Below are 15,708 nucleotides of genomic sequence, written 5' to 3'. Positions count from 1 at the left end.
CACAGAATGACCATATATGGTTTCAAAGTGCATTATATGACCCCGAGATGTATTCCTTAAGGTCTCTAGGCTTTTCGCCACCATGACTCAAAATCTCAAAATTTTCTCAAAAAGCGTGGATTATATAGCCTTCAATTTTGTAATTTTTTGACCTTTTTTCGCCCTGAAATAAAAATTGCTGAGATATTTCCCATGGTCCCTAATATCATCCGGGAGTCCAATTAGATCGATGGAATCATCCAATATGTCCTGAAACGATCGTTTTACCCGATCGCAACTTGCACGGATTTCGTTAACTCAAGCCTACATACCACGGACGTTAATGACAACATATAATGATCATATACGGTTTCAAAAGGCATTATATGACCTAGTGATATATCCCTTATGGTCTCAAAGATTTTCGCCACCGGGCCCCAACACCTAAAAATTTCCTCGAAAAGCATGGATTATAGCCTTCAATTTTGTAATTTTTTTTACCTTTTTTCGCCCGGAAATAAAAATTGCCGAGATTTTAACCATGGTTCCTAATACCCTCCGGGAGTCCAATGGGGTTGATGGAACCATCCAATATGTCCTGAAACGGCCTTTTCACCTATTCGAAACTTTCACCGATTTCGTAAACTCAAGCCTACCATGGACATATATGACAACATATAATGACCATATATGGTTTCAAACGGCAATATATGACCACGAGATGTATTCCTTAAGGTCTCAAGGCTTTTCGCCACCATGCCCTAAAACCTCAAAATTTCCTCAAAAAGCGTGGATTATAGCCTTCAATTTTGTAATTTTTTGACTTTTTTTTGCTCGGAAATAAAAATTGCCGAAATGTTTACCATGTTCCTTAATTCCTTCTGGAGTCCAATAGGGTCGATGGAACCATCCAATATGTCCTGAAACGTTTATTTTACACGTTCGCAACTTGCACCGATTTCATAAACTCAAGCCTACCACTGACGTATATGACAACATATAATGACCGTATATGGTTGCAAACGACATTATATGACCCCTAGATGTTTCCCTTAAGGTCTCAAGGCTTTTCGCCACCGTGCCCCAAAACCTCAAAATTTCCTCAAAAAGCATAGATTATAGTCTTCAATTTTGTAATTTTTTGACTTTTTTTCGCCTGGAAATAAAAATTGCAGAGATGTTTACCATGGTCCCTAATACGCTCCGGGAGTCCAATTGGGTCGATGGAACCATCCAATATGTCCTGAAACAGTCATTTTACCCATTTGCAACTTGCACCGATTTTGCAAACTCAAGCCTACCACGGACGTTTATGACAACACAGAATGACCATATATGGTTTCAAAGTGCATTATATGACCCCGAGATGTATCCCTTAAGGTCTCTAGGCTTTTCGCCACCGTGACTCAAAACCTCAAAATTTTCTCAAAAAGCGTGGATTATAGCCTTCAATTTTGTAATTTTTTGACCGTTTTTCGCCCGGAAATAAAAATTGCCGAGATGTTTACAATAGTCCCAAGTACCCTTCGAGAGTCCAATTGGGTGGATGGAACCATACAATATGTCTTTAAACGGTCATTTTACCCGTTCGCAACTTGCACCTATTTTGTAAACTCAAGCCTACCACGGACTTTTATGACAACATATAACGACCATATATGGTTTCAAACGACATTATATGACCCCGAGATGTATCACTTAAGGTCTCAAGGCTTTTCGCCACCGTGCCCGAAACCTCAAAATTTCCTCAAAAACCGTGGATTATAGCATTCAATTTTGTAATTTTTTGACCTTTTTTCGCCCGAAAATAAAAATTGTCGAGATGTTTACCATGATCCATAATATCCTACGGGAGTCCAATTGGGTCGATGGAACCATCCAATTTGTCATGAAACGTTCATTTTACCAGTTCACAACTTGCACGGATTTCGTAAAGTCAAGCCTACCACGGAATTTTATGACAACATATAATGATCATATATGGTTTCAAACGGCATTATATGACACCAAGATGTATCCCTTAAGGTCTCAAGGATTTTCGCGACCGGGCCTTAAAACCTCAAAAATTTCTCGAAGAGCGTGGATTATAGCCTTCAATTTTGTAATTTTTTGACCATTTTTCGTCCGGAAATAAAAATTGCTGAGATGTTTCCCATGGTCCCTAATACCCTCCGGAGTCCAATTTGGTCGAAGGAACCATCCAATATGTCCTGAAACGGTCATTTTACCCATTCGCAACTTGCACCGATTTCGTAAACTCAAGCCTACTACGGACATTTATGATAACATATAATGAGCATATATGATTTCAAACGACATTATATGACCCCAAGATATATCTCCTAGGGTCTCAACACTTTTTTCCACCAGGCCTCGAAACCTCAAAATTTCCTCAAAAAGCATGGATTATAACCTTCAATTTTGTAATTTTTTGACCTTGTTTCGCCCGAAAATAAAAATTGTTAAGATGTTTTCCATGGTCCCTAATATCCTATGGGAGTTTAATTGGGTTGATGGAACCATCCAACGTGTCTTGAAACGGTCTTTTACCCGTTGCAACTTGCACCGATTTCGTAAACTCAAGCCTACCACGGATGTTTATGACAACATATAAATGACCATATATGGTTTTAAACAGCATTATATGACCCCGAGATGTATCCCTTAAGGTCTCAAGGGTTTTCGTCACTGTGCCTCAAAACCTCAAAATTTCCTCAAAAAGCGTGGATTATAGCCTTCAATTTTGTAATTTTTTAACCTTTTTTCGCCCGAAAATAAAAATTGTCGAGATTTTTACTATGATCCCTAATACCCTCCGGGAGTCCAATTGGGTCGATGGAACCATCCAATTTGTCCTGAAACGGTCATTTTACCCGTTTGCAACTTGCACCAATTTCGTAAACTCAAGCCCACCACGGACGTTTATGACAACATATGTATTCCTTAAGGTCTCATGGCTTTTCGCCACCGGGCCCCAAAACCTCAAAATTTTCTCAAAAAGCGTGGATTATAACCTTCAATTTTGTAATTTTTTGACCTTGTTTCGCCCGAAAATAAAAATTGTCAAAATGTTTTCCATGGTCCCCAATACCCTGTGGGAGTCCAATTGAGTTGATGGAACCATCCAATATGCCCTTAAACGGTCGTTTTTCCCATTCACAACTTGTAGTGATTTCGTAAACTTAAGCCTTCCATGCACGTTTATGACAACATATAATGATCATATATGGTTTCAAACGGCATTTTATGACCCCGAAATGTATCCCTTAAGGTCTCAAGGGTTTTCGCCACCGGGCTTAAAACCTCAAATTTTCCTCAAATAGCCTTCAATTTTGTACTCCCTCTGTTTTTTTTTTATATGCATCAGTTTTACCGGCACATTTGCCAAGACACTACTTTGACCGTTAATATCTTTAATCTTGTATTAGTAAAAATTGTAACAAAATTATATTATCAAACTAGACATTATGACAAATCTAATGATATATTATATGATACTTCCTTTGTTCTTTTTTACTTGACTTGTTTCTTTTATCACGCTTGCCAATGCAAAACTTTGACGATCAATAACTTGAATTCCCCATAAGTAAAATTATAAAATTTATATATTATGATAGTATTTAGTAAGACGAATTCAAAAAGATCCCACATGAATATATTTTTTCTTATATATTATTCATAAAAGACGGTCAAAGGAGGGGTGGTGAATAGTGTAAAAGTCAAAGCAGGTCAAGTAAAAAAGAACGGAGGAAGTAACATTTATTTATTTTTAAGAGGTAAAAAAATTAAGTCAATGATGGTATGTGAATAATGCAATTGTTAAATTGATGCATATAAAAAAAAACGGAGGGAGTAATTTTTTTGACCTTTTTCGCCCGAAAATAAAAATTGCCGAGATGCTTACCATGGTCCAAATATCCTCCGGGAGTCCAATTGGGTTGATGGAACCATTCAATATGTTCTAAAACGGTCATTTAACCCGTTCACAACTTGCCCCGTTTTGTTAAACTCAAGCCTACCATAGACGTTTATGACAACATATAATGATCATATATGGTTTCAAACGACATTATATGACCCCGAAATGCATCTCTTGAAGTCTCAAGGATTTTCGCCACCAGGCCCTAAAACCTCAAAATTTCCTCGAAAAGCGTGTATTATAGCCTTCAATTTTGTAATTTTTTCACCTTTTTTCGCCTGGAAATAAATTTTTTTGAGATGTTTACCATGGTCCCTAATATCCTCCGGGAGTCTCGTTGGGTCGGTGGAACCATCCAATATGCCCTTAAACAGTCATTTTACCCGTTCACAACTTGTAGTGATTGACTCGACATAACATGATCCCGACTTAACCGAGACCTAATTTGAGCCGACCCAAACCCGATTTGAATACCCGAATTGACAACTCTAGTCAATGCATTGCATGTACTTCTATCTGTCAATCCATTACTAGTTTTATATTGTACGAGTAGCTTATAAAAAGCTCTAATAAACTACTAAGACATTGAATTTAGTGGAGCTGTGGAGTACATCAATCTTAGAAGTGTTTGCTTTTCCATGTTTCTCTCCGGTTCCAAAGGCACAATGTTCTCCAAACTAGGAAGTTTATAAAAACAACTTTCTTCTAATCACTATGATAATCATATTTTATTGCAGCTAAATTGTACTAAAAACACTAAATTCAATGCATAATTTTGCTTAAAATTTTCCACTACCCATACCCAACAGCCCAAAAGAGAGAAATATAAGAATAAAAGGCCCAAAACTCAAAGTCTAAAAAGAAAAAAGACAAGCTATTTATATTAATTATGTTCATCTTTAATTTAGAGCTCCAAAATCAATAGATAAAAGTCAATTCACATGAAAAAGGAGCTTTTATATTCCCTTTTTTTTTTCATGCACATCTCTATAATGCAAAATCTTTCCCTAATTCCCAAAATTACCACTACAGTTGCTACTACTAGTCTACTACAGAAATTCCTACAATCTTAACGTACGTTATCCACCGGTACTAGTCACGGCGTATGAACATTTGTTCCCTTGATTTTTCAACCTTCCAATTCATTAATTTCCATCATTCTTCCTAATAATATAATATACCGCTAATAATAATAGTCTTGTAGGTTAGACAAGAGAAAATCACATTACATATTCAAAGTCCGAGTAATTAATTTTGTGGAATTAGTAGTGATAAAGGCGCTTAATTTTGATTTCGCTCTTGATAAGTATTGTTGATGGTAGCACGAGTAGAATCCGCATTACATTCTTTCTTACTAGTACTTGTTTGAGTCTTTGGCTTCCTCGGTATGCATTTTGCTCTCACTCCTTCCACTTCTTTTTCCTCCAACTTCATATGCACACTCCTACATAACAAAAACAAATCCAATTGTTAAAACCAAATGTAACGTTTTGATCATACCAAAAGAAAGCATTAATTGTACCGCGTCAAGATAAGAATCAAACCTCAACACAAGTAGCATTTTGGATGCTCATTACGAGTTATTATAAATTATAATCGAACAAGCACGGATTTAATCACACATATCATAGTGAAAGATGAACACTCCTATTTTCCGTGTGAATGCACAAAGGCGAAAGAAACAGGACGGATAAGAATTCACACACGAAAGAGATGTCGGCTAACATAGCATGTGACAAGCGGCCAACATGACCCCTTGATTTGTTCCTAGTTACTCTACTCTATCCTAAATACTAATGCATTCTTTCTGGATTTCTGAACTACTCTTCACCTTCGCTTTCACGATTTTACCACATTTGACAATCAGTCAATTACAAACCTCATTTTCCAACAACTGGTACTTTCATAATATAATCTATAGATACTGTTGTGGTCCAATATAATTATATAACTGCAATGTAACATTTTTTTTGGTCTGAGAACGCATGCATATGCTCCAATGTTGGCACATGCTACTGTAGTTCTCATTACAAAAGATCCACAAAAATCTTTGTTTTTTTTAGTAGTCAATGCAATCTAAGAGGTTCCGGGTTCGAACCTCGGCCACAAGGACAATGGCAAGAGTTTTATTAACTATGCTATCCTAAACAAACGCAAAAAGAGGCTAATAACACGGAAGCATACAAAAGATAATGCAAAATTGAATGATGAAACTAGTAAAGAAATCAATGATAAGAGTAAAATAAAAGCAGGGATCAGAACACAGAAAGATGATATCATAAAAAATTAATAATGACATAGGAGTAAATACTATAGTCCTTGAATTTGATCTAGATCAGCAGGAATCTTGCAAAAAAAGATAGTACGGCTACCTAATTACTGGCCTCAGGTTAACGCTATATGATAGCCTTTGAAGTAGCAGGGGTAGGGGCCTTTACTTACAAGTTATACAACTCAAAAATATTTGTCTTCACCATCACATTTTTTAAATTTTATTATGCTTATCATCTGTGTAAACTCCACTTGCTTGCCAGTAGTCAATCAAGACTTGTTACTAATCTAGGGCCTGTTCTGATTGAGCTAAGCTGAACTGAACTGAACTTATTGGAGCTAAACTGAATATTTTATGAGAGAAGGAAATTAAGAACTGAACTGAACTGAAAATAATCTGAAGAAAACAGACCCTTACTAATGCATTTTCGTTCTTATTACTCGAAAAACCTATTGCATGAAATTATGAGTCGTATACAAATTTATCTTAAACATATACTTCCTCCGTTTTCTTTTACTTGCAACACACCTTTTAAGCACGCAGTTTTAGGAGATGATTAGTGAGGGTAAACGAGCGATTTTATCAATATAATTTTTACACGAAAATTAGAATAGGGTTAAGTATCATTTGTAAAATTCATAATGAAAAATTTGTCCGTTTACATTACATAAACCCAACCTCAAAACACGTGCCACAAGGCTGTATTGCAAGTAAAAGAAAACGGAGGAAGTATATATTACTATGGACCAATCACCTACTGTTATTTGTCCTTTCAAAGTGAAAAGATCGTGAACACAATTATTACGAGTAATCATACAGTAATAGAGTTAAAGTGATCATTATTAAGGGTAAATCTATTGCTCCAAGTATCATACTGTAATTGTCATTCAACTAAACAATCTAAAACCCTTACAAGTTATAAGCACCTAAGCAACAAGATTTGCACAAAAATACTCTCTTTATAACGGAGAATAAATCTATAAAGCATAAAAAGAGTGAATGGGTACTATGCTACTATCATAAATTCACCGAAACTCTAGCTGCAACAAGATCAGAACACAGAAATCTGCCCGATAATTAAAAAACATGTACGTATGGCTTATTCTCTACATAAAGAGAATCGTACCTTCAAAACTATCAAACGAGTAACATGTACGGAGTAATATTCAAACGTCATATTAACTTACTCTAAATTAGACCACTGAACATTCACACAGTAGATGACCCAAACGTATACTTCATACCCAAATAAATCACGTAAAATTTATTAAAAATACTAATCAAATAAACAAAAGGAAATTAAGAGTGTTTACCTATCAGCATTGTAAGAAGAAGATCGTTTAAGCATAGTAGGAAGCTCTTGTTTCTTAGTCTCAATTAAACTCCCGCTAAAATACTCTTTATCTTCCAACGCCATTTTCGCAAACTTACTACTCACATTATTCTCCATCTCCACCATCATCATCTCATTACCCCCATCCTCGACTAGCCCCTCCTGATGTGTGCCACGTGGTACCCTCGTCTTACAATGAGACACCAACGAAAACCCATTGTCTTTCACCGCGACCGCCCCACAGTCCTTGAACGATATCGATCCACATGAAATCAAGCTCATCAAAACAGTCGACGCTTTCATTCTGCCACTTGGACAACTCCCAATCGTCTGATTATTATGATCACCCTGATTAACGGCTTGCAATGAAGTTGATGACGTCGATGATGAACCAAGTAACAGTCTACCGTCAGCTTTCATCAACGACTCTAATGTCTCCGGACTTGAATCCGACGGTGGCGGTGAAATCTCATCCCTACTCAACTCCGTACTCTGTTGTTCTTGTTGTTGCATTTCTTCGACTCTTTCTTCTTCGGGTTCTTCCTTTATAACGACGGCCTTCCGACGACGTCGTTTCTCCTCCGTCTGAGTTGACGCGTCAGCAGCAGCTTTTCCGGCGAACTCGTGAGTTGACTCAGTTTTATACACTTTGTACTCGTGCAAGTCAATCGCTCCCCAAGACTGATTCCGCCGGCGATTCCTCACTACCGCCGGAAAATCAGAATCTCCGGTCGCCGGAGTATTTTTCGCACTTGAAGAAGACGACGTCGTTTCAGATGATTTGGATGCAGTTGGCGAAGAAATTGTATTTTCGGTCAGAATCTCGGAACCTTTGAGAACATACTCTCCTCCGTGAACTGGATGTATGAAATCATTCTCCGCCAAATCATGCCATACATATCCACTTTTATAGCTCCTAAAAAATTAACAAGATTATCAACATTAATTTAAATTAATCAACAATTTAATCAATTATTATTAATTTAAGTGCGATTAATTAATTAATTACCGTTTGGAAGACCAGGAGTAGCGAGAAGGCATGGATTTACCACGAAGAAGATAGAGGCGATGGATGACGTCACTGAGATAAAGACCATGAGAAGAAGAGAGAGGAACCTCCATGAAATGAGGATGTTCAAGCTGACCATTTCTGGAAAGATAATAAACTACTGGAACTACACTTGATTTTTTCAGCTGATTTTGTTGATCATTTATATTCATATTGGAGTAATCTTCTTGTTTTTCTTTGAATTTCTGGAGATGAAGTTGCTCGCTTCTTCCTCTGCTCAATGTTACCGCCATTGATGAGGAATCAGAAAAGCTTTGAAAAATAAAATTATGATTTTCCTTTTTTTTTTTTTAATAAATGGTTTTTGTTTTTGGGAGGAAATGAGGAAAATGGAGGGAGGTTTGGTTTGGGGGAGTGAAGAGAGGATTCAAAATAAAAAGGGGGAGAAATGAGGAGAGAGAAAGGAGGAATGTAATGAGACAAGAGGAAGAAAACAAAGGTGGAATTTGTTTAAAATTCAGTACTAATTTGGCAGAGTTTATGGTCAGAGGTTTTTGCTCTTATACAAGTAATTCTTGTTTTGTATTTATTCATTTTTTTTCAACTTATATTTGAATTGAATTCAATAGAATAAGATGAGATTTAAAAAAAAAAAAAATGAGGTTAGTTTGGTGGTCTGATTTTTATGGATCATGTTTTATGAAAGGGATTGATTTAAATGATATTGGTTAATCTTATAATAACTTCATTTGATTTATTTAGATGGTGTTTAGTGCAATGACTTTGCATGTGAATGCTAAGATACAAGAAGTGACTTTGTGTGTTTAAGAAAGCTAAGATGTAATTAGTCAATTGACAACGATGGATTAATAAATACGAGTATATTTTTGAAGGATTGTATTGTAGTAAGTAACATGGTAGTGATTTTCCTTCATAGTTGATTGCAATTTTATAAGCAAAACTTTCTCTCGTCGACTATAGAATTGTTAGTCTTTTACATTTTACAATAGATCATGCAAACATAAGGTCAATAAGGGTAATATTTCGTAACTAATAAGGGCATGTTCACATTTACTTAATTTCAGTTTAGTTCAGTTCAGTTCAGCTCCAATCAGTTCAGTTCAGTTCAGTTCAGTTCAGTTCAGTTCTGCTCTTAATTTCCCTCTCACATAAAATATTCATTTCAGCTCAATTCAGTTCAGTTCAGTTCCAATCAGTTCAGTTCAGTTCAGCTCCAATCAGTTCAGTTCAGTTCAGCTCAATTCAGTAAATATGAATAGGCCCTAAGTAGTAGAATCATGATTACCCATATGAGATTAGCTTGTAGCTAGGCTTCCTCATTCATGGCTAGTACACCGCTGTAGAAGTGTTCACTGTGGATTCAATCATTTATGTCGACAATTTTATGGTTTTATTAATAGACCTTCACAATAGATACTTCATATAATAATAATTTTACTAGACATGACTTTTTACAATGGTTTATCAAACTTTGTAAATCAAGTTATTCTATGGTTTATAAGTATTGTTACATTTTACAATTGCATTAATTATATAGTGGTTTGTTTTGATGCCACTTTTCACTATTTAAGTTTTGACAAAATAGTAATTTAAAAATATTATACGGAGTATTATAGGGTTATAGTACTCCATAAATTAATAATTAGGCACTATAAATTTAACTACCCTATATACAACAATCAATCAAGTCCAATGATGTTTAGTATCATCATAAATGTGTAACAAACCTACACCAATTGTAATACGTTGACTGTACTTTTCATCAATCAATGAAGAAAATCTCGATCAAGGGCTTCCTCTTCCCACTTTCAAACAGTTAATAGACCAAAATTTTAAAAATTTCCAACTAAAAACAGACCAAGACTTAAAAATTCCAAATGAATTAGGCTAACTCATCTTGTTAGGGAGTACTTTATTTTGAAAAGAATTTTGAATTAGAACACAAGTAATATTTATTAGGTCTCTCGACCCATCAAATTAATACCCATCAAATTTGAAAATAATGGATTGATCCTTCTTTCTCCCAATTAACATCAAAGAAGACTTTGCTGCAAAAAAAAAGTAAATTAAATGTCAAAATTTCTGTTTTCATTAAATTAAAACTCGTACATGGTTTAAAATATGGAGTAAAGTTTTCTAAGAAGAGAATATTTCAAGAATGTTACCTACTCCATGCAACAATACAACACTTCCCTCATAATCTTTTAAGTTGAATGAAACTAAACCGTGTTGAGATAAAATAAACTAAATTAAAAATAAGTCGAAAAGATTAGGGCCTTATACTCATAAGTATGAGTATACAACGAATATTACGTGTGAACAACAACACATGTATAGACTATAGACCACTTATACTATATACTCCCAAGGTCTCTAAAATAACAGTAATAGGGCTGCTCACAATTAATCAAAATTAATACAGTAATTTCTTTTGAGTTTTGACCAATCATTTCACTAAAAAGCCACTTTTCCTAATTTTGTTTATGTGCAACATAGAAGAAAATATACCACATAGTACCTCGAAATGCTAAAGTCTTCCCATAATGAGTTGAAACAAAACACAAAACCCTACTAATATAGTTAATTAAATTTGTCCTAAGAGATCGAGAAAGAAAGTGAGAATCTACAGCAAAGAGTTTGATTTCACATTAAGAATTCAAACAAGGTTTACTAAAAATAAATAAAAATTGAAAAAAAGCGTTGACTAAATATAGTACTAGTAGGACTACTAGACTAGTGGTGTGTCTAGTAGTACAGTAGCATTTGGTTTAAACTTGACTGCCACCTAACCATTGACTCAAGTCGCTACTTGCGATGAATGCGCTGCTCAACGTCTCACCAAACCCCAACAAAATTAAATTAATATAAAATGGACTTGACATGTCATCAGTCCAGCTAATATAAGGCCCAAGGCCCACAAAGACACGTGTCAGAGGTTGCGTTGACTGCCGTCCATAAAATTCAACATTTTTGTATGCAAAAAGATTTAAAATGAATGATTGTTGATTGATGAGACATCGTCATCATACGGCCTTGATATAATCAGGATTCTGATAATCAACTGCACTATATCTTTGGCGTAAGAATCTATCTTAGAGAGGTTGAGATTCTCATACTCTTCACTTTCATTGCTCAATGCAAGGTTTTTCTTAAGAAAAATTGACATAAATGGAGAAATAACAAAGTTTTCAAACTAGAAAATGATTGCTCGTATGTTTTTGTGCATAGTTACATGCAAATATGCATTTGCATATTGCATGTTTGTTTGTTTTACACTTTTACCGTATGGGTAAAAATATACGGAGTACTAGTAGTTGAAACTATCATAATCTCGTGATAAATATTTCAATATATTGTACCGAGTATTAAAATTGTACATCTCGTACAGTAATAAGTACTACACCAAGTTCAATTCTTTCTCCTTCTTCCCAAGCTCCGATCATTGTGTATTTGTGTTATCCCCGCCTTTTCTTAACTATGTTTACATTCACATCAGTTAATCTCATTCACGTATTGTTATAAAGCAATTTTAGAAGTATTTTGTATTCTGGTGTATTAATACAATTTTACAAATGCAATCTAGTGTAAAACTTATTTGCCAAAAAGTCAAACTAATTCTAATGAGTTAAACAAATTGAGTATGAGACATATTAATTTAGAGGATTTTAATGAGCCAATTCCAATAACAAAACAAGAAAAATGACAATACTTTTTAAGAATATAATATATGTTCACATTGCCACCAAAATACACACATACTTCTTAAATATACTACTCGTAGATAAATTGAATAAATATAGTGAAAATTCAGAACATTACGACTGGTTATCTTCTAGTAAGTTGTGATAAATCAATGGCTTGAGTCTTGATTTATCAAGCATAGACATCCTCTTCGTATAGTAATAATCAAGGGTTGATAAATGGGACCAATATAATATTTATAGGGTCCATTTTATTATTTGTACAAAAAAATCCAAAGTTGTCAAAGATTTGGGAGTGTTTGGAAATATGTGTAGCATGGGATTTAATTCATGCAGATCATTTATACGGTGGGTAGTCCAATTTATCGGCGGAATTTTGAATAGTCGACCTTAGTCTAGACGGCGTCTTATATGCATGATCAAAGAGAAATTCCACGTGATTATATACTTCAACTCCATGACAGAAGCAGGAACCTTGGTTGATTTAATGCCATTATCCGAATTGCTCACAACATATAAAATGGAGGGAGTAGATTCAAACTTGTTTGTGTCGATTGCATTTGGTTAAATTAATACGGAGTAATGTAGTTGCCAAAACGTAACTCTCAAATTTTACCTATACAATAGTTAATAGGGCTCTAGCGACTAAAAGTCTAAAAGTCATCCCTCAACAATAATTTAAGTTGTTATAGGTCTATTCTCATACGATTATTTTCACTTCAGTTTAGTTCAGCTTTAATAAGTTCAGTTCAGCTCTTAATTTCCTTCTCTTATAAAATATTCATTTCAGTTCATTCAGTTCAGTTCAGCTCTAATAAGTTCAGTTCAGTTTTGTTCAACTCTAATAAGTTCAGTTTAGTTTAGCTCATTTCAATTAATGAAAACAGGCCCTAACAGCTCATCGATTCGTTCCATATAAGTTTTAGCAAACTAAAAAAACAAAACACATAACACTTAAAAGGCTCATAATTATATTCCAATGGCCCAGTGGGCAGTAGCATGCATCACTTTTTCAAATTTAGGAAAGACAAGGACTGTAGTGATATTCTAAATTAGACAAAATTACATTCAAGCATTGGTTTTTCAATTAACAGGTAGTCCTTTAACGCAATTGCTCAATTAGTTACCACACTACAGTACTAGTAATATTTGTTTGAGAGCAAAATAAGTTGGACCTTAATTTTTTTCATTCATGTAACCTAGAGAGAAAGGCAGAGCAAGAATATGGGTTACTACAGGATAAAATACTATTTACTTCACGGAATGTGATACTTCCTTTGTCTAACCAAACAATTAGTGGCGACAGGTTAGTAAAAACCATAACAAAGCTATGATCTTTCACTAATAACCACAATTAGGCAATCAATCTTTTATCTCAATTGCCTAGAAATAACCCAAATTAGAATCTTCAATAATGGAAAATTCAGTAGTTCCAGACAAATTTAAAATGACAAAGTAACCTCCTAAAGTAGACAAACAAACAAAATAGCAGGACAATGATCAGGCAATTTATGAATTATATTTGTATCCAATTATATACGAAGTATGAACTTGATACTTCATATACTGTAGTATAATTCTATCCATCTAAAATTTTTAAAATTCTACAGTTACGATCATGAAAAGAAGAGTAGGATGGTAAAAAATGAGGGACATTGTCATGTGAATAATACAAGAGTAGTCAAATCCAGGTATTAGTGATCGAACACACCCACAATTAAATTTGTTAGAGTAGTCCAATCACAGTATTAGTGAGGCCACACCAAATCTATTTGCCAGATTATTAAGCTGATTTTCACACTTTTAAAAAGTGATCCTACACTCTTTTTCACCAGAGCTTATTTACCAGTATCCCAAAGAAATACTTACATGAATATGGCGGGAAACACAATTTTAAAAGACGAGAGATAGTTATGATCTTTGAAATTGATTCTTTAAGATAAACCTAAATAAATCGTAGTCTACCCATTTAATGAATAAAGGGAATAACTTCTTCATCATAGAGTATAATTCGTCCACATCATTTGCCTATACGACTATACATTAGTACTAGCGAACCTTTTTATTTTAAGAAGGTAAGTTCAAAAATTAATCCTAACAAAATTATATCTCAGCAAAAAAAAAAAAAAAAAAAAAAAAAAAAAAAAAAAAAAAAAAAAAAATCCTTTCTCAAGCAAAAAAGAGAATGGCCTAAGCTAAATTGGGATTTTATATAAAAAAAAACGGGCCCAATATTTGGTCCAACAAATGTCTAAATGGATACCCGCTAACTATAATTAAGGAAGCCCACATCAACAGCCCATTTTATAGATAAAGTCCTACACTCTATCACTCACCCTTTATACATTAGTCCAATTCCAAGTAGAACTCACTGTAGAAGTAGTAGTGTCCAACCTACATGAGATACGGACAAAGATGATTTTGAAGTTAGGCCATATTGATAAAAGTAGTCATATTGCTCAAGTGAAATAGTCTTTTGAACTTCTCTCAATTCAAGGTCTGTTCTAATAACTAAATCAAGTTAAACTGAATTGAATGGAACTGTTTATGAGAGGAAAATTAGATACAGAACTGAATTGAACTAAACTAAACTTATTGAAGCTGAACTGAACTGAACAAAACTGAACTGAAATTAATCTGAAGAGAACGGGACCTCGGGTCGTTTTTTTCAAATAAGTTATTATTACAGAAACAATACTCCAAAATTACAGTAAAATGAAACAGATGTAATATTATTATTATTAAGTAATAAATAATAAGTTCAATTTAGCTTATCTTAAGTAGTTTCTGTTAAGTACAATTCAACTCAAAAGAACAGGCCTACAGTCCAAGAAGATTTTATTTGTTTCCAATAAATAAAAAGACATTCATATTCGTAGCACTTTTGTTTTATATGCAAGCAATTACTTTAATTTTTTGATTTCGCAAGTAATAATAATTCTAAACATAGGTCATTTTAAAATATTAGTATATTTTTTTGAAGAAAAGTATATATACTTGTTTATTATTTTAACACTTTACAATACCATGTAAATATAACCAATTAAACATTGGCATAGTGGTCATAATAAAATACGAAGTTGCGTGTAATAGAATTATAGAGAGTAGCTAATTAAAAATTAGTGATTTTTGTTGCCACTATTCACACATATTGTCATCTACTATTATTGCTTGAAAACACACACACACAAATGTCATATACAGGTGATTTACGTATATGATTTTGGTTCTGCATAGATTTGTGGTGGAAAGGAATTGAGCCGAAAAGCAGAAAAGGTGAATTTAGTGGATTATTGCCATATCAGGATCAAGACTGAGGATGACTCTCCAAATCCTTAATGGGTATTGATTTTTGCAATGTTCATCGAGGTTTTGCGGACAAGATTTTTTTGATGGTGGCCTCTATTGGTGCGTAAAACAATTTTAAAAAAATGTGCAAATGAATAATGGACAGCACCCAAAAATAACTAAAAT

At 34.2% G+C, this 15,708-nt stretch overlaps 1 protein-coding gene across 1 annotated transcript; it reads right to left on the bottom strand.

Moving 5' to 3' along the window:
- Nucleotides 1–4,785: 4,785 nt before the first annotated feature.
- On the bottom strand, nucleotides 4,786–9,109 carry LOC145617604 (protein SOSEKI 5-like). The gene is made up of 3 exons (XM_081672322.1): nucleotides 8,513–9,109; nucleotides 7,484–8,419; nucleotides 4,786–5,342 (listed from the first exon to the last, which is right to left on the bottom strand). Exons 1-3 carry the CDS (start codon nucleotides 8,803–8,805, stop codon nucleotides 5,180–5,182), a joined length of 1,392 nt encoding a protein of 463 aa, XP_081528448.1. The 5' UTR covers nucleotides 8,806–9,109; the 3' UTR covers nucleotides 4,786–5,179.
- Nucleotides 9,110–15,708: the final 6,599 nt, after the last annotated feature.

This window comes from Chenopodium album, chromosome 26 (genome assembly GCF_948465745.1).
Source record: "Chenopodium album chromosome 26, dcCheAlbu1.1, whole genome shotgun sequence".
NCBI lineage: Eukaryota > Viridiplantae > Streptophyta > Magnoliopsida > Caryophyllales > Amaranthaceae > Chenopodium > Chenopodium album.
This window is presented reverse-complemented; position numbering and strand designations above follow the sequence as displayed.